Below are 19,382 nucleotides of genomic sequence, written 5' to 3'. Positions count from 1 at the left end.
CAGACACACATTTACCACAGAACGCAAACACAGCTGCCTGCTGCCCTTTTAGCCCAAAAAGTTCGAGATTTACGCATTTATTTTGCATTTTTTATTTTTGCCACACAAAACATGCGCGCAGATTTAAGCAAATAACCAAAAAAGGAGTACAGCAAAAATAAAGAGTAGCCAAAAAAAAAATAAAATCTTGTGCGACAAGTTGAGTTGGTTAGAATATATCTGATTTGCTTGTTGTTGCTGTTGTTGTTGTTGTTGTTATGGTTGCCTGTCGATTTGCCTGCGTTGACATGACAAAAGCGCAGATCTGCATACATTTGCATGTCATTGGGCATTGGGTAGTCAGTCGCCGAGTCAAACAGTCAACGCATCATCAGGCGAAAGGACAACGCAAATCCCTTTAAGACATTTGCTGCCAAACAAGTCGTTGCCCACGTTAACAATATGTTAAGTTGCTTAACCACCCCAACCCACACTAGCTGCTGCCAACGAGTTAATCGCTTAATGTAGCCCCAGCCGCTGGTGTCATTTGTCAGCTGTCTGCGTTGGCTCTCTGGCATAATTGCAATTTGTTGGCTAAGCAGCCCAACTGACAGGCGCTAAAAGCCAATTGCAACCACTTGAAATGACCAAATTTATAGCCCCAGCACCATTAGCTAAGAGCAGCTTGCAAATTGCTTTCCAGCTTGTCCACTACTCTGTGTGTGTGTGTTTGGTCAGCAGCTATCAGTAGCCTCAAAAAGCAAAAAAAAGGTAATAAATATCAAAAGCACCCTGGAGGCAAATATTTACTTTAAAATTGAAACAGCGCTCTGCAATATTTGCTTTGCTCTGCGTAAGTGCGTGAAAGGGTTGTCAGCGTGGAAGATAAATAAAAAAAAATAAAATCGCCTTTAATGGCGCTCGCTAGCTGGTTGAGAAGCTTTGATGTTTGCTGTGGGTGTGCGCTTAACACCCCCAGCACCCCAGCCCGCACTCCAGCCTGCCCCTAAGCAATTTCTATAGTAAGTAGCTTCACTTTAACTAGCTATCAATAAAAGCTTGCACGCAAAAATAAATTCAATTTCAGCATTTTATGGCTGTCTAAATTGTTTTTATAGTCTCTCAACATTTTGCGGCACTTTAATTTCTTTATTTTCGCTGTCTAGTTTATCTGATTGCTGTTGTTGTAGCTGGCGCAGCAATTGCCAGACCATAAAAATTAACAATTAACAGAGCGCTTAAAATGCACAAAGCTGAAATCGCGGCAAACAAATATGAAACAAAGAGCAGCACGAATAAAATTTGGCCCTCAAGCTTAACAAAGTGCAACGAATAGCGTATGCTCTTGCTTTTTGGCCTACTTAAGCTGTTGCCAAGTTAATGTAGCAACGCTTAAGCCCTGCGCGAGTTGCTGCTGCACATTCGAAACAAAAAGGGTTATGAATGTGAAATTGTCATGCAAGAATTAGCCATGTTCTATGTTATGGCCACGTTACGTGTATATTGCTGCATATTTATTTAATTTTTTTTTTGTTATTTTGGGCCTTTTGTGGTCAGTCGTCACGTCAGCTGACCTAACCATGCTTCTGTTTTTTTTTTTATAGCTCTTTATGCTATGCGCTGGCATGCCGACAATTATTTGCGAATTGTGGTAACAATTGCTAAATGTTTGCCATGTTCGCCTGACGCTCAGGAAACGTAAACATTTAGTGTAAGTTCCAGAGCTGCAGCTCTTGTTGCTTAAAGCCTTGTCTTGCTTGTTTAATGCGCCGCTGTTCGTTTGGGTGCTGGGAGCCTCATATGCATTCATAACTAACACGCTGCAAATGCATTTTAATGTGCGCAAAAATCCAATTTAAATTCACAACGTTAACCTCCCTCTCTATCTGCCCCTCTCTGTCTCTGTGTGTGCGCACAGCATGCAATCAGAAAATTAGTTGACGACGAGATAAGAATTTTAGTGGCAACAACAGCAAAAGTAAAGCATAATGCGTATAAATCAAGCAAAAAGCTGCAGCAAACAAATTTCAAATAAGTCCTGCGAGCGACGTGGAAAATTCATTTGACAAAATGCACACAAAAAATAATATATATGTATATATAGTAAAATGGGAAAAAAGAAACGCAGCAAAGCAATTTTCCAGCTGCAGACAAATTGAAATATGCGTTGCTGAAGCAGGTGGGCGTGGTGCCATTGCAATGACAGTTGAGTAAATAAATATGTATATAAAACACACACACACAGGCATACATATATACATAATAACAGGGGCCATATAGTTGCTGTATATAGTGAAGAGCACGAAGATGCCCCTAAAAGTATGCTATGAAAATAGTCGTTGCTGCTGCTGCGGCTCTGCTCTGCTCTCGTATGTGCTCCAGCTCCTACGTTGCCTGTCTGTGTGTATGTGTGTGTGTGTGTGTGTGTCTCTCTCTCAGTGTATAGTGTGCGCTTGCTATTCGCGCGCTGAAAATAGGAGGAGCTCCAATGCATTAAACCTTCCATGCGCAGTTGCCAGCGTCCAAAAGCAAAATAAATATACATAGCATACAGTTGGTTATTTTTATTTTGCAACTATAAGTAGTGGCGAGAAAAAAAATGGTAATGTTTATTGCATAAAGTTATTAAGCATGCATGGCAAAAATATTAAGTCCACTTAGGCAACTTTAAGCTGATGCAAAATTTAAATTCAAACGAAACTTAAACACCAAAAATTTTCAACTTTTGCTGTAAAAACCTTTTACATGTCAAGCGCTCTTTTCTCTTTTTTTTTTTTTGGCTGCTGGCAAACTAATGTGAAAAAGGCGGAGCTGCTTTGTAGTCAATGTATTTTTTACGAAGCTTTTGCGGTTGCCACATGTTGTCAATGTAACCCAAGTAGGCGTTGTTGAGGTCTGGGCTTGCCTTAAAGCTGCTGCGCTGCAACCCGCTGTGATTTTTATCTTTAACTATTAGCACAAAAGTCAGACTGGCAGACTTTTTGAGGCACAACAGGCCGCTTAGCGCCATTAAACAATTCCCGCTGGCTCAGTGGCATTCACGCGTGCGCAAACGGGTTGCAGCAACTCAGATCGGCAGCAGCAGCAACTAAGCACCCAACAGCAGCAACAACAACAATCAGTTGATTGTCACAGATATTTGTCATGTTTCTCAGGCAAACTTTCCCTGCTGATTCTGTTTGGCCAGACAGACATGCTTAGCGTGCCTTTGTAAGCAGCAACGTTGTAAAAATGTCAATTGCATTTGCAGACCTGCTGCTGTTGTTGCTGCTTTTTGTGTCACTGTGCGCCATGTTCATCGATCGGATTTCATGTAATTACATTGTTCTCTGATTCATAATTAATTTGCTACGCTCCCCACACTCCGCACTCCGCACACTTGCATTTTTCCAGCGCTTTACATGAATATCAACAACCAGTTGCAAGACAAAGGGGCAGCATCTGTTGTGCCCAGTGGCAAATCGAACATTGATAGTTACTGAGTGATGATTTAATGAGCCAAACGTGGCATGTTGTGAATGAAATCAATTTTGTGAATGTGCAGCATGCCAGTTGCCAGTTGAGGTATAAGAAAAAAAAATCTTTATATATAACATTGCCAATTGTAAAGCTGAAACGATGATGAAAACATCCACAACTAATGGCAGAGCAGCATGATTCTGGTCAGCATATCGACTTGCTGCTGCTGTTGGGTGTTGTAATGAGGCCTATGTATGAATGGCATGCCATGTTGATTGAGCTCCAGCTATAGTCATCTGGTTTGCCTTATTAATAAAACGCAGCGGGGCAAGACGCAAGACAGTTGAATGAAATAATTATAAATCTATGATGTAATATTTCTTAAACAAGCAGCCAATTGAGAAGAGCTTGAGAACTCTCAAAGGCTAATCAAATCTACTAGAACAAGAGTTAAAGCAAAGAAAGTTATGCAAAGTTTGGATGTTTAAATAATTTGCTATAAAAGTAAAACATTAAATAAAGTTGCTGTTTTCCTAATTCTAAAAATAAAGCATTCCCTTTTTGTTTATTCCTTCAAGTCTATAAAAAGAGCAGAGAACGCACGACTTGTGATTGTCAAATTAATGCGTATCAAAAATCAACACCATGTTTATCATATCAAAAAAAAAAACCCTCCAACCCTTCGACAAATTAATTAAAAACATCAACACAACGCGTACGGATTTCCCAAATAACTTTGGTTTGGCTGGCAGCGCTTGTTTTTGGAATTAGTGTAGATAATTTCCACAACGGATTGCAGTTGGGCATGAGACTGGCAGTGGGTGGTGGTCGCACCTGGCTGATGGCTTGATAAACGATAACCGCAAACCGAGACACATTCATTCATGGTTCACGGCACCCACAAACGCAACTCTAATCAGCAAACCCTTTTTCAGGGCTGTGACACGAAAAGGGGAAAACGCTTAACACTCTCTCACATTCTTCAATTTTTTTTTGATATGCAGATTTTTGTGGACTGGCAATGATGATGATGTTGATGATGTCATTGCGTGGCTGACAAAACGCTTGACTGATTACACTTGTAGCTGTTTGGCTGTGACTCTCAATATGCTGAAGGATTTTAAATTGTTGACTGCCGCCCCTCCCCAGTCGGCTGCGCTTTAGAGCTACCGTTGTTAGATTGTGGGCTTGTGATAAATTTGGTTTATTGAAAGGCGCCAGTGCGTGAAATGATGTGTGTCAATTGCATGAATGCTCTCTACTACTCTCTGGCTCTATCTCTAACGCAAGCCGTGAGAGTTTTTTGGGCCTTTGTTGAGTTGACAGCGATTATGCAAATTCAGCAAAAGAACTGCAAACCACAAGCTCGCACTTTGAGTTTGAGTTTGCGTTTTAGGTTTAAACTTTAAGCTTCGCCTGAGGTGCAGCTGCAATAAGCAATTTATATGCAACACTTGCGAATAATTTTAACTTTACGCTACAGTTTTAATAAGCAATTAAAACTTGCCACAACTGCATTATAATTGCCACAAGCTGCTCACCATTAGTGGCTAACAATCGATGTATGTGGGCGTGTTAACTAAATCGAACTAATTTATTGTTGTCATTTGTCGTGCGCAGCGCGTCAAACCGCAAATTGCCTAACCAATTGTACAAATTGTTTAAAATTGCATTAACAACTGACGCTCGAGGGTGCACACCTCAACGCCTCATTGCATGCCAAGCATAGCGCTCACCCTGTCCCTGTCAATTGCTTGACCGTATCGAGCGGGGTGCATCATAATGTGTGACCACTGGCCAGTAACCCCCGCACTCTGGCCAGGCTCATTAAAATAATTGATACGCTTGTCTGTTGACGCCTTCGTCGCAAATTAATTGAACTTCAATGCGTGTGCGTGGGTGAAATGATGTGCGTGTGGCTGCAGTTTGATTTTATGGCCTCTGGGCTTCATTAATTAGTTAATAGATTTCTCTTTCGACAATTTGTAAAATGTAATCTATTACATATGTGCAGCGATTGTGACAACTTTTATGGCTCGTAAAATGCGCTGGAAAATTTCTAGTCAACTCGGCATTTATTTAACATTTATATTGGTCATAAAAATATGAAGAACAATTTTAGTTTACTTATTAGATTTGAAATTACATATTAGTCAGGCAAGATAAATCTAAATTATAATTTGTTTTATTATTTCTAAGCTAAGCTGCTATCTTTTCAAACTTAGTAGTTACAATCAGTAGTTGGCAATCAGAGCTGTTGTATCGAAATATATTTTGATAAATATATTAGCGACTTCTGGAACTCTAATACATATATTATAAGACTATTGTTAGTATATTGCTATGAGATACCTTTGTAAACAATTAACATTTAAATATGTATTTCAACTTGTTAAGATCAGAACCTTTTGCCAGCTTCATAAGATACTTTCCTAAGTTTTGTATTTGCTTTTGTCTTATAGCTACAACATTGATTAAATTTATTTTTGCAATTGCAAGCAGTTTCATTTAGTTTATTTTAGTTTTATGTCGGCTCCAGTCGGTCGCTTGCACAACGGGTGAGCTATAAAATGTATTTGTCTCCCCTTTTGTTGCTATACTGCTGTTTGCTTTTTAATCTGTAGCAATTTGTGTGCTTATCAGTTGCGTGTAATTGCTATGGAGAAATTAACAGCGCACTCTCACAAAATGGCGCTGCCAATGACAGTGAGAAACAGAGAATAAAGAGAAGGAGAGAGAGAGAGAGAGAGAGGAGCTAAGCTGTACTGCGCTCAAGTGCCGAGATAAAAGCACTTGAGCTGAGTTAATGACTTGCCAAGGCGCAGCTGGGGGGCGTCAGCAACTGACTTAAGACGCCATTTTATGCTTCTTTTTTTTGCGCTGCACACACACACACACACACATACTTATAAGCAGTTGTTAGGAAGTATCTGTAGCCTGGTCTGTAGCTGATACTCGGCCATGAGTGAGCGTGGCAAATGTTTTAATGGCGACATCGCGGCACTTGAGTGCAGCCAAGTGGAGGATTGGAGTGGCGCATGCTGAGTGCGACCATAAGCAAGCGGATAAGGCTAAGCATAAAAACGCACCAGCACCAGCACCAACAGCAGCAGCAGCACCAGCAGCTCAAGCAGCTTCAAGTGTGGCCAAGCTTTGACTTTGATTTGGTTTTGCTAATGAAAGCACGTAGCACTTGCCACGGCTCCGCCCCGTTTTTTTATTTGAATTTTAATTGCATATATATATGCAATTTGTTTATTTGATTTGCTTTTTCTATTTTTATCACACATCCATCATAATCGATCAGCGCGCGCTGCGAAGGATTTGCGCTGATGATTGTCTGCTGAGCCCTGAACAAATCCCACTATGATGATAAATGCGTTTCTAAATGCATTCTAATGCGTTCGCTGCCTTGTCTGCTGCTGTCCGTTGTGCTGCTCGTGACGTGTGTGCCTAAAATGTAGCCCCAAAAAGTGCGCTAAGCTTTTTACTCTGCGCTCGCACTTCACGACAACTCCAAAGCATATCAAATGATGTGTCACATGTGTGAATCTGTGTGTGTGTGTCTGCTTGAAGAGCACTCAGCAACAACAACTACAACAAATGTGTTCTGAATTATTTGCATTTCAAACTTTTGTTGCTGACATTTTTTATGAAAAAATTTTAATGCTGTTTTTTTGTTAGAATATTTTTTTTTTTTGTAATTTAGCTACGTGTCGCAGCACACATTCGCATTTGGGATATATTAATATATGCAGACCCCTGGCTTTTAACACCAGCCAGGAAGTGGGCATGGCAGCGAGGTTTGTCACTCAGCCGCAAAACTTTTTGCAGATGAGATGCGTTTCATAATGAAAGTTGAGCTGCCAAACAAAGTTTGGCGTGCGAGTGAGACAGCCTCAACGCGTGCGAGCGAGAGGATGCACTTTCAATATTCATGTGTCGCCTGCAAGCATGCATATGCATATATATATGTGTGTGTGTGTGCTATGTAAATGTTGCTTTGCAACTTTTTAACATTTGTATGAATATAATTTAGAATAAATTTTGAAAAAATGTCAGTGTTGAGTTAAGAACACCTTACCAAACACACACACACACACGCACACGCATGTATGTGTGTTAAGTAAACAAATACATTAAAATTCCATTAAAATGACGTCAGATAAATATGCATGCTAAATAAACAAATGGCCAGTGGACAAATTTTTGCGCTTCAAGTGCTTGGACGTAATTTAGCGTCGAGTTTGAGTTTGCCGCATCCCTTGCCTTGGTCCTTGTCACAATTATTGTATAAATTAACGTCACAAACAAATGTTACAAAAGCCGCCAATGAAGTGGAATGATGCGACAAGCACTAAACTCTCAACTTGCCCATACCCCACCCTTAAAGTCAGACAAACCCCGAGACAGCGACAGCGACAGCAACAGAATCAGAGACAGAGGCAGGGACTTAACCACAAATGTGCCTAATTTTTCGTTGTTATCCTTTGTGCTATTGTGGCTTCTTCTAATAATGCGTAAAATTTAATGCGCCTCTCTCGTTTGCTTCCGAAGCTGGAAGAACTTGAATCGCGACAAGTGATTTTCAGATTTACGACTGCGTGGACTGGTTGAGCACTGAGTTTGCCTGCCCCCCTCCACACTCAGCCTGCTCTACGCTTTTTGTTGTGCTAATGTGTGGCGTTTTTTATGGCTTGCAGCAAATTTGATTTATTGCCAAAACTTAAGCGTTGAGCTCGAAAAGTTTTGCGTTGAGTTCATATTATAATTGATGCGATTTGCGGCACATAAAGTTCAATTGTCTGTAAAGCTGATCAGCGAATGCTTTAAGCATATGCGAGATATGCTTAATGGCACAGTAAGTGTTAAAAGTATGTTTATAGTAGAATTTTAAGTCCACTATTTGCTAGCTCATTCTCATGCCTGACATTGCTGCTGCTGCGCCCTCATTAGTTGACCCAAAGTGTCTCTAAACTATGCAATTTACATGCGCAGAGGGCTGCGATAGTTGGATAGTCTGATAGTCTGATGTGTCTGTTGACCAAAAAGCCAATAGAGCATGCAAGATAGCAAGAAGAACATGCAAAGGTAGTCAGAGTCGTCCAAATGGCGAGCGAATTACATGCGGAGCATTGGGACTGGAGCGTAGATCGTTGCGGCTGATACATAAAATTTGAATGCGTTTTGCATACATTAACCCACTGTTGCCGGCTGTGTGTTGCGCTGCGCAGAGGGGGTGAGTGCAACGTTAACGGTCAAGCTGGAATATACCTTTATTAAATTTTATGATTATTGGCCAGCAATTGAGCAGCGTCGCCTTGGGAATGTGTGTGCAACAGCAGCGAACAGTCAACAGTCAACATGCTGTCGACTCTAGAGCTAGCAGCTCTATCAGTTTTGCCCCGCTTCGATTTCGGAATTGAAATTTTATGCACAGGCCGACAGACAGACAGACAGACAGACCGACCGACCGACCGCGTAGAATGGTAAAAATTCTCACGCGTAACTGGAGCAGTTGGTGGTGGCAATGGCAGTGGCAGTGGCAATGGCGCTCTACGTTGTCGGTTACAATTTGCGTTGGTAATTCAATTTACGTTTCTGAAATTTTAATTAACTCGTTGGCAAAAGTTTCACTGGGTGTTGTCTACACATGTAGAGCTGCGAGCTCCGCTCCAGTTGATGCTTTGTTTGTATATCAATTACCAGACGCTTAATGTGCCACAAATTGAAAGCCATTTAGATTGCATGTGGCCTGGTGGTAGACAAGACAAGATTTTCTGACTGTGGCACGTTCGCCAAGTGACACACATCAATCAGTTTTGGGCTACGATCTGTGCTCACCTCATTAGCTATGCGCCCCGACAGCTTTAACTCAAAAGTGCGCAGCTAGTGCTTAAAGTCAGCAGCTGCTGTCGCCGCTACCTTTGTCAGCTTTGGCTTAACGGTATTGGAAAATTAATTAGAGCTAGGCCAACGTGAGAGGCGGGCGGCTGGGGGCCAGGGGCTGGGGCTGGGGGCGTGTCGCGTACGCATCGCTGGACAAATTGAAGGCAACTAAATACATTTCTGGCATTCATCTTAAAAGCTGTCCAGCCAGTCAGCCCGGCAGGCAGCACCGCCCACCGAAAGTAGGGAGACTGCTTCGTTATGCAAATCTGTGGACAACAACAAATAAAGTAAAAATATAAAAATAAAGCCAACGAGCTGAAATGAAAATTTTCGAGACAACGTCTATATAAATCGCTGTCTGTGTCCGTCTATGCAAATGGTATATAAAGAAATGCCAAAGACAAATACAAATAACAGCAGCAGCAGCAGCAACAAATTTCATCAAGTTGAGCAGCATTTTGTGTTTTTTTGCTTTTGTTGTTTTTGCTGCGGAATAAATAATAAACGTAAACGAATTAAAAACGTTGTCCTTGCGCTGTTTACTTGGCCCAAAGGCAAAAGTTTATGCGGCTTTCAATTAGTTTTAATTGAAATTCTCATTGATTGCGCTGAGTCGGCGACAAAAGCAGTCAAGACTGAGTAAACTATAATTAAAAATGTTAAGAGTTGAGCAAAACTATTTGGCTTGAGTCAAGTCTAATCTTCAACTGTTTAATAAAAACATTGCTAGCTCTTGCATTTTTTATTTAATTCAATTGCCTGCACACAAAAATAAAAACAAATAAAATTTATTTCTTTTTTATATTTTGTTTGTGTTTTTTTTGTGGCCACTTTGAGAGCATAAAATAAAATCAAATGATGCGTTGCAAGCGCCGCAGAGAGTTTTGGGGATTGGCAAAGGCCAGTCCGATTGCTAGAGCGCAGTGGGGGGTGAGGGCGCAGACAGGGGGTAAGTCATGTGTGGTTGGCTGTTTGGCTGAAGGGCTGGGCCAGTTTTTGGTTCAATAGACAAACGCACATGCCGCTTGCCACATGCCACATGCCACACATGCCAGCCAAGTGGCTCTGCTGCAGCATTTTGATGATTTTTGCGTCACCGTTGGTCAAAATCATTTCGAGCGCAAGCAACTGGAAACTGTATATAAAAATAATGAAAAGCACAAAAAAAAAAAGAAGAGAAATGGATGAAAGAAGCAGCAACGCCGCCGCAGAGATAGAAGCGACGAGTAGCAACTTGAAATAAATGGTCAAAAGAAATAAACAGTCCCATAAAGAATAATCATTCAGAATTCTGCTGAATTATGCATGAGGCAGCATCAGCAGCAGCAGTAGTAGCAGTAGCGGCGGTGGCAGCAGGCTGGACGCCACACATAGCGGGGGGCATGCCGCTTGCTTTGCTCTCTCACATATGCGAAAAGTATGTGGCTGGCTAACCAGCAGCATCATTTCGCTCTTTATTATCTGTTTGTTTAGCTGTGTGCATTGGATTTTTATCAGGCTGTGCTCTAAGCAGTTAGCGTGCTTTGATAAAGCAGTGGGTGTGGCAGGGGCGGGGGCCGTGGGTGGGCAGCCAACCGGAGGTCCCATTGAGCGGCTGCCACTTGCCAAAAGTCACCAAAATCGTTCGCATAATTTTCGATAAAGCTTTTCGCCAAATGAAATTCAAGTGGTTACACCACCACCCCAACCACTCGACCACCTATCACATATCCCAAGTTTGTTTCATTTTCCTTTGCCTCTTGGTCATTTTCATTTGCACATTATGCCGCATCTCATTATCTTTGTTTGTTTGCTGGCACATTTCTTGTTTATTTATTGTCATTTTTATGCGTCTCTCTCTCACACTCTCTCGCTCTCTCTCTGTCTACGATAAAAGCAGCTAATACAATAACTCTGCACAGTTTCAGTTTCAAAACTGAACGATCAGGCTTATGCAATGCAACTATTCCTAATGTGTCTGTCTGACTGCTGCTGCTGCGGCTCCTCAGCTGTTCATCTGATTGGCAACCGCAACAGTCGCTTATGGCTGCGGTAGCGTCGATTGCATCAGATCTTAATCAGCTGGCCTAATCTATTGATTTGTCTAGCCACCAAAGTTGCTAAGCACATGCTGAACAATAAACAAGTTGTTTGTAAATAATATATAAACACGCGTGCTAATAATAGTTGACTTATAGTGGCTGATAAGCGCCCTGGCATTGCACCTTTCACCGCAGCCAATCAGTCACTAGGCTTAGTTAGTTAGTTTGGGAAAAATTAGAATTTATTTGTGGAGCAGTAAGAAGACTCAGAAGACTGCACAGCCTCCCACGTAGTTAAAGTAAGCCAAAATATTTATAAGCTTCATACTCTTTCTACCCTTTCATTGTATTTATTCAAAATTTGTTAAAATAAACTACTAAAAATGTAGTAAATTTAATTATTGAATGCATTTATTTTATTAAGTTATGCTAATTTTTCAATCGCTCAATTGTTTAGCTTTGATAAACTGTTTTATAATGGAATTAATTTAACATTTATTGTTCTTTTGCTTTTAAACATATTTTATATATTAAAATTGCAATTCAATTGTGACCTATTATTGTGAATATTGATAAATTGTTGACAAGTTCATTACACTGCACTCAATTTGTCTTAAGTGTTTACTTTAAATACTTTACTCAAGTCAGCTGATTTCTTCACTTATAAATACCACATTTATTTGTTTATATATAAGCGCATAGTTTGTTGTTGTTCTTGTTTTTGCTTTCCAGCAAAACACATTTGTTTTTATTTTTATTTTTGTTTACTAGTTGCTGCTTCGATCAGATTTGTGATCGTGTGATCTGCTCCAAAAATTGATTAGCTGTGACAATTATTGAGCTCGCTTGGGGGGCCTGATAATGTGCCGCCCATTACTGGAATAAAAAAGGAGTGCATTATTTTGAATTAATCTGTTATTGTTTACGCAAAATAAACGCTTCTAACAATAAGAACAACTGCGTCAATGCACGCATTTTTTCCATTGAGTGATAAGAGACCGCAACAATGTTGTGATAAGCACGCGAAAAGCAAAACAAAACATTGGCAGGAAAACTGGCAATGGCAATAGCTGATTTTTGCAAATATTTTGGAAATTTTGTTTATTTTTGTTTGGCATTGTTGGCGTGTATTGAAAAAGTATTGAATGCTGTATCGAATTATCTGCTGCGGTTGATCGAATGGAAGCTTCCGCTGGCGGCGGCTGCGTCTTGTCTCAAAATGCAATCGATGCAGTTATCAGCAGCAGTCGCTGCTCTGCTCTGCGCTGTTCTGCTCTGCTCTGATGTCTATTTTCAATAAATAGCATAGGCATGTGTATGCGCATGTATAGGCTATATGGCTGATCAGCGTTTCTGATTTTTGACGGCTTTAATTAGCAGCGCTTGTAACTTGAACACTCACAATTCCGCTGGCATTCAAACAATCCAGACGTAGACAAAAGGAGAAGGCAGCATAAACAGTTTCCAGTGATCGATCTCGTGCCAAGTGTAAAGTGTCTCAATTCGCTGCTATTTTAATTGATTCAATAAACAAATCGTACAACTCGCACACAAACCAAACCAAATAATTCAAACTAAAACAAAACAATGGCGCAAAATTCATGTGGCAAACTCTGTGGTAAGCTTGAGTGCAATTAAACTTTAGGCGCATATAAAATACATTAAAATGAAATTTAAATGTGTTGCAGTGGATGCAGCAACGACTTCAGACTGTTGCAAACAGAGCGGTGCTGTTAAAAAAGTATTCCCCGATAAAGTTTACAAATCGGAGCAGCCAAAGGGTCCAGATGCCACGGGCATGACCTGCGAGTGCGGCGTGTTTGGCGCCATTGCATGCGGAGATTATCCAACTCAGGTGAGCTAAAAAGTGCAACTGACTTTTTAAAATATATAAAACAAACGAGCATTGGCAATAATTTAAGCGCTGCTTATAAAACTTTGTGTAGCAATTAGTCGAAAGCATTTTCAATTTTCAATATTTTGCATTTACTTTGCTAGAGAAGTTTCCACTAGTACTTTCTACTTCATTTAAATATTAGCATATTTTTGCTTATTCTTAAACATTTTTATTCAATTTAACTTTGTTATAAAACAACCTTCACCCAATTAACAGTTTTCTAAGCAAACTGTGTTCACGTGATTGCGGTTTTATGCTTTTGTGCCTAGCCGCATTCCCTTGGCAGAACCTTCACGGCTAAGCCGACTGCAACTAGGTCAATAATCAACTGACAAAACCACCTCGCAGATGCTGCCGAGGCTAAGATTGCAGCCAACGCCTACCTAAGCGATCAATCGACAATCTCAGTGACGTCAATTGCAAGCGCAGCTCAGTTGAGTCCGCTGCTGCGGTTGTAATCAGCTGTAAAACGGTGTCACTCATTATTGTTACTGTTGTTGTTATTGTTGCTTGAAATGAAATGGAAAATAACAGGAAAATATTTACACGCCGCGTCATTATCGCAGTCGCAGTCGCTGCTGCTTGCTGTGGGTGGCACGTGTGTCTTTTAAATGGCTTTATTGACTTTTGTTTTGTTTACCTCGCAGATGGACATAGCGCAGATGATCTGCTTGGGCTTGGTGGCGCTGCAGCATCGTGGGCAGGAGTCGGCCGGCATCTGCACCAGCTTGGGCAAGAGCTCCAAGAACTTCAGCGTGCACAAGGGCATGGGCATGATCAACAATATCTTCAACGACGAGGCCATACGCAAGCTCAAAGGCAATCTGGGCATTGGCCATACGCGCTACTCCACCTCCGCAGCCTCCGAGGCGGTCAACTGCCAGCCCTTTGTGGTGCATACGGCACACGGCGCCCTGGCCATCGCTCACAATGGCGAGCTGGTCAACTGCGAGTCACTGCGTCGCGAGGTGCTGGAGCGCGGCGTGGGTCTGTCCACGTTCAGCGACAGTGAGCTGATCGCGCAGTCGCTCTGCTGTGCGCCCGAGGATGTGTCGGAGCACGATGGGCCCAATTGGCCGGCCAGAATACGTCACTTCATGACGCTGGCGCCGCTTTCCTATTCGCTGGTGGTGATGCACAAGGACAAGATCTATGCCGTGCGCGATTCCTATGGCAATCGGCCGCTGTGTCTGGGCAAGATTGTGCCCTTCGATGCGGGCCATGCCAACATAGAAGATCAGCTGGCCGAGGGCTGGGTGGTGAGCAGCGAGAGCTGCGGCTTTCTCTCCATCGGCGCACGCTATGTGCGCGAGGTGGAGCCGGGCGAGATCATCGAGCTCACGCGCAATGGCTACCGCACCGTGGACATTGTGGAGCGTCCGGACTTCAAGCGCATGGCCTTCTGCATCTTCGAGTACGTTTACTTTGCGCGCAGCGACTCCATGTTTGAGGGCCAGATGGTGTACTCGGCGCGCCTGCAATGCGGTCGCCAGCTGGCGCGCGAATCGCCGCTGGATGCGGATCTGGTCAGCTCTGTGCCGGAGTCGGGCACGGCGGCAGCGCATGGCTATGCGCGTGAGTCGGGTCTGCCCTTTGGTGAGGTGCTCTGCAAGAATCGCTACGTGGGACGCACATTTATACAGCCCTCGAACCGCCTGCGCCAGCTGGGCGTGGCCAAGAAGTTTGGTGCTCTGGCTCAGAATGTGGAGGGCAAGCGCATTGTGCTCATCGATGACTCCATAGTCAGAGGCAACACCATTGGGCCCATTATCAAGCTGCTGCGCGATGCGGGCGCCACGGAGGTGCACATACGTATTGCCAGTCCGCCGCTGCAGTATCCTTGCTACATGGGCATCAATATACCCACGCGCGAGGAGCTCATAGCCAACAAATTGAATGCGGGGCAGCTGGCCAATCATGTGGGCGCCGACAGTCTGGCGTACCTTAGTGTGGAGGGTCTGGTGACGGCGGTGCAGATGAACAAGGAGCACGTGAATCCTGTCAAGTCGGGCTACTGCACAGCCTGCCTGACGGGCGAGTATCCTGGCGGATTGCCGGAGGAGCTCAGCTGGTAGGCAGTGCGCTACTTAGACTTAGGCTTAGTTCTTAGTTCATCGTCAGCTCAATCTGCAATGGTCATTAATATTGTTAAAACACTTAATGGAACATTAAATTATCCTCATAGTTTAGCACAACAGCTCGTAGCGCCTTGGCGTATGCAACATTTATGTTGTATGCTAATTTTCTGTGGCTTTTCAGTTAGTCGGGGAAAACTTTGCTAATGCCATAACTTCAAATTCATTTCAATTTATATTTCGTTCTTCGTTTGGTTTGGCAAACTCACTTTTTGGCAACTCTCTTACCGTTATAGTCGCATATCATACAATATGCTAATCATGTTAGCTTGTTTTTTCTCTCAGTCACAGTCACAGTCACAGTCACAGTCGCTGTTGTTGTTGTGTGTGTGTGGGGGGCGGTGCAGTGTCTAAAACGGGGCGTTTAGGGCGTTTAATCCTGCGGAAGATGTCCTTGCGGTTATATGCGGGGGTTTATTATGCTCGCTTTTTTCGCTTCCGTTTATTCTTTTTTTCTTTCTTATTTTTACGACGCGCGGCATACTGAAGTCAACAATGTCATCATTATTCTTGAATATTGTGTTGTATTTTCGCAAACAATTTCGCTAAGCTGCGCACAACATTGGACGCTAGGGGAGAGAGCCGGAGATGGAGCTGGCGCTGGAGCTGGAGCTAGGCAGCGGGTATTGAATATGCCATGGGTCTGTAAGTGGAAGTTGAATGTTTGTATGGATGTGCAGCTTAGCGCGCTGGCAATGACATCAAGAAGAAGAAGAAAATAATATGCGCTGTCAGTGTAGCGCGCTTGATTAATTCTAATGTGCACAGTGGAGCAAAGTGACAATTGCAAATGCATAGAAATATTTCTTAAAATTTTATTAAATAATTTTATGTTTGTTTGGTAAGTACAAAATTCAACTTGCATTATTATATGGCTTATATTTGATATATTTTCTTAATGCTTTAGCTAATGCATTTGCGATTGCTGCGCATCTTTGTAGTCGGTCTAGCCGTCTGTGCTGCTTTTTGTTGCTCTCAACGTCACATCCTCCTTGGCCAAGTGGCTACAAAAGCAAATGCTGGCAACATTGAAAACAGACGCAGGCACTTCTACTAATACAATCGCCGCTTGCCTGGCTACAAGGATATGAAATAAAAAAAATGTTACTTGCTTATGTGCGCCGTCGATCACACACACACACACTCACACTAAGAGGCGGTGACAAGAATGTGAGAGAGAGCCCACAAAACATGCTTTAAATTTTTTAATAACGCCGGGCTACAAGAGCGCTGACGCCCGCGTCCGGAGCTGAATCCGGATCCGGCTTCTGTTACAGTTACGTGTTGACTTGCATGCCCAGCCCCAATGCCGCGCCCCGCCCACTTCCGACTGCGTCAACGTTGCCGTTGTCGTCATTTGCACAGAAGTTATGTAAATTAATGTTTACTTAAGTTCCCCATGTTATTTCTTCGCTTCGCTTTCTATTTTTTTGTTTTATTTTTTATTTTTGTGCTCTGCTCTGCACTTTCGCAATGTTGCCTACTTCAAAAACAAAAGCAGTCTGCTTGGCGGGGGAGCCTGTGTCTCTCGGGGTGGGTGGTTGGTTGGCTTTTGGCTAATGGCAACGGTAACTGCTGAAGGTTAGCGCCAAGCGAAGAAACACAGAAATTGCAATAAATTTTGCGCGACGCTTGGGCAATTTAATAAAAAGCATTCAGAATGTTAACTTTGCAGGGATGCGCTTGGTTGGCCAACAGCTCATATAAACAATTGCGTTTATTATTGAGTTGGCTAAATTATGGCCTTGCCATGCAAATGAAATGGGAGGCTGTGAGCCAAAAGCCAGCCAGGTAACCAGCAAGTGGGTAATGAAGTGCTTGGGTTATGGCCACTTTCATTAGATGCCAGCCACTTGAGCTCAATTGGCGCTAAATTTAATTTAAACATTGATACTACTACATGCAACAATTTGCTCCCCCGCAGGACAATGACAAGCTAAAGTGGCCTCGCTCTGTTGTCCTTGCTGGTGTAGAACACGCAAACGTGCCTGGCATGCAAAGCTATCGCCACAAATCAAATGTAATTTTCTGGGCAATATATTTCGGCAGCACGACGACTGGCAGCCAGCACATCCTTTCAGTTCATTAGCAAATCAAACTTCCGTCTTGGCCGCCTAAGATATTCATACGCTTGCGGCTGTCCGTTAGAAAAAGGACACATGCCACATGTTGTGCCAATAAACAAAACGCTGCTAGCTTCCGAGACATCACAACATGCAAATTAGCCCAGTCGTCCAGTCGTCCAGTTGACCTCCTTGCTCTAATCCCCATGCTGATTGCCATACAAGCAATTTACTTGTTTGCCGATAATTTGATTTAAAGGCCAAGCTGCTGCTCAACTAGATTTAAAGTTTACACAAAGCCAAGTCAACAGTTGGCATTGATATTGGCCACTTGTGAAATGAATTATTTTTAGCTTTTACTTATTTTAAATGAATATCTATTTGAATTCCTTTTTCAAAACTCAAAGCGCTTTATTATGAGACAAATTCTCAATATATAAAGCCATGATCCAAGCATTAGCTCTACTGTTTATACTATAATTTTATATGCCCATTTAAAATAGTTTATTATGAGTAGACAATTATAATTTGCATACTTTTAACTCGCTCAGCATTCATACATAAATTTAATTAAGCAGCCTCCAGTCATTTTTGTATTGTGTTTTACAACCCGTAATTAATTTATTAACTAACTAATCCCACTGACTGAGAGATGCTCTGTTAATTGTTTATAGAGAAAGTGCAAACAGCGTCTATAAAGAGTTAATTCCCCATTAAGCTCAAAACTTAACTTTATAGGCGCAGGGTATAAATAAAATAAATCTGCTTAAAAATATAAAACGCAACCAACGGGAAATTACAATTTACAACAACAGGTTGTAAAAAAAAACGTGTAAAAAATAAAAAGTGCACAAACAATTTTCAGTTGAGCGACCATGTAGAAATTTGCAATGATGGCCAGACAACTGCGACTGCGACTGAGACTGAGACTGGGACTGGGACTGGGACTGCGGATATGTCGGTCCGTTGTTGTTACAACTGCTGTAATTGTTGTGGCATGCACTGCGCGAAAAAGCGCTACGCTTTATATTATTTAGCAAATGAAGCTTGATTATTAAAATACATAAGTAATGAAATATATAAGCTGCCGCCACTTGCTAATTGTTATTGTTGTTATTGTTGTTGTTGTTGTTGTTGATGAGGGAAATGTAGCGCAAATAGGTGTCCACAGGAGGACGACAACGTGGCCAGCGTGGCCGATATGCTGCTGGTTCCGTCTGAGCTGCTACTGCACGCCGGCAATTGGGACAGTTTCGGTTGCGTCTAAGCCATTGATCGATGCAGAGCTTATGGAATTCATGACCACAGTTCAAATGTCGCAGCTCTGCAGCTTCACTGGCGTTGATGGTTTCCAGGCAAATGCTGCAGTTGTTTTGTGCTGGTCGCTGCGGCTGGCAGCTAAATACTGCAAACTGGCTGAAGAATTCTTTGAGGCGCCACATAGCGCTAGCGTAAGTAAAATTTCTACTATTGTTTTACTAACTAAATGTAGCTGAACGTCAAATGTCAATTGCTGTGACAGTTCTAGCAAAGCCTGCTGCATTTTCTTGCAGTGTAGCTACTACAACATGCAGTGGGAAGCGCCGCAGCTGTCGCCGCACAGCAAACAAATCAAATGCCAGCCAATGCCCAAAAACTTTGCTCATCACGCATTGTCACACATGGAGAGCTGACAATGGTGGCCGGAAGTGCGGCATGTTGCCACCAAAATGGCGTTGCACTTGCAATTCTTTGTTTGTTGTTGCATGACACTCGCACTTGCGATCGCAGTCGGAGCTTTGCTTGGCCGCTTTTTAATTATAATGATTATCTTTTGTTATAACATGCGCCTCTTCAGAATTGTGTGCGGGAAAATCGCTTGATGGCACGCGATGTCAAATGGACCCCACTCCACTCCAGCCCACCACCCACCGGCTCAGCAGGTGGGCGTTGCATT

The 19,382-nt window shown here is 42.5% G+C and overlaps 2 protein-coding genes across 2 annotated transcripts; one reads left to right on the top strand and one right to left on the bottom strand.

Moving 5' to 3' along the window:
- The first annotated feature begins 12,742 nt into the window (after nucleotides 1-12,742).
- LOC108598572 (amidophosphoribosyltransferase) lies at nucleotides 12,743-15,445 on the top strand. Its single transcript, XM_017985258.1, has 3 exons — nucleotides 12,743-12,969; nucleotides 13,040-13,206; nucleotides 13,896-15,445. The coding sequence occupies exons 1-3, from the start codon at nucleotides 12,939-12,941 to the stop codon at nucleotides 15,321-15,323; spliced, it is 1,626 nt and encodes a 541-aa protein (XP_017840747.1). The 5' UTR covers nucleotides 12,743-12,938; the 3' UTR covers nucleotides 15,324-15,445.
- A 3,000-nt stretch (nucleotides 15,446-18,445) lies between these two features.
- LOC117134790 (probable E3 ubiquitin-protein ligase plr-1) lies at nucleotides 18,446-18,956 on the bottom strand. The gene has a single exon (XM_033293647.1). It carries the CDS (start codon nucleotides 18,886-18,888, stop codon nucleotides 18,544-18,546), a length of 345 nt encoding a protein of 114 aa, XP_033149538.1. The 5' UTR covers nucleotides 18,889-18,956; the 3' UTR covers nucleotides 18,446-18,543.
- Between the last annotated feature and the right edge of the window lie 426 nt (nucleotides 18,957-19,382).

The sequence above is a fragment of the Drosophila busckii genome, chromosome 3L, assembly GCF_011750605.1.
Source record: "Drosophila busckii strain San Diego stock center, stock number 13000-0081.31 chromosome 3L, ASM1175060v1, whole genome shotgun sequence".
Taxonomy (NCBI): domain Eukaryota; kingdom Metazoa; phylum Arthropoda; class Insecta; order Diptera; family Drosophilidae; genus Drosophila; species Drosophila busckii.
This window is presented reverse-complemented; position numbering and strand designations above follow the sequence as displayed.

Coding starts and splice junctions, on each gene's coding strand:
- LOC108598572 (XM_017985258.1), top strand. CDS start 12,939: ATGGCGCAAAATTCATGTGGCAAACTCTGTG. Junction 12,970..13,039: donor TTCATGTGGCAAACTCTGTG/GTAAGCTTGAGT, acceptor AATGTGTTGCAG/TGGATGCAGCAACGACTTCA. Junction 13,207..13,895: donor GCGGAGATTATCCAACTCAG/GTGAGCTAAAAA, acceptor TTTACCTCGCAG/ATGGACATAGCGCAGATGAT.
- LOC117134790 (XM_033293647.1), bottom strand. CDS start 18,888: ATGTGGCGCCTCAAAGAATTCTTCAGCCAGTTTGCAGTATTTAGCTGC.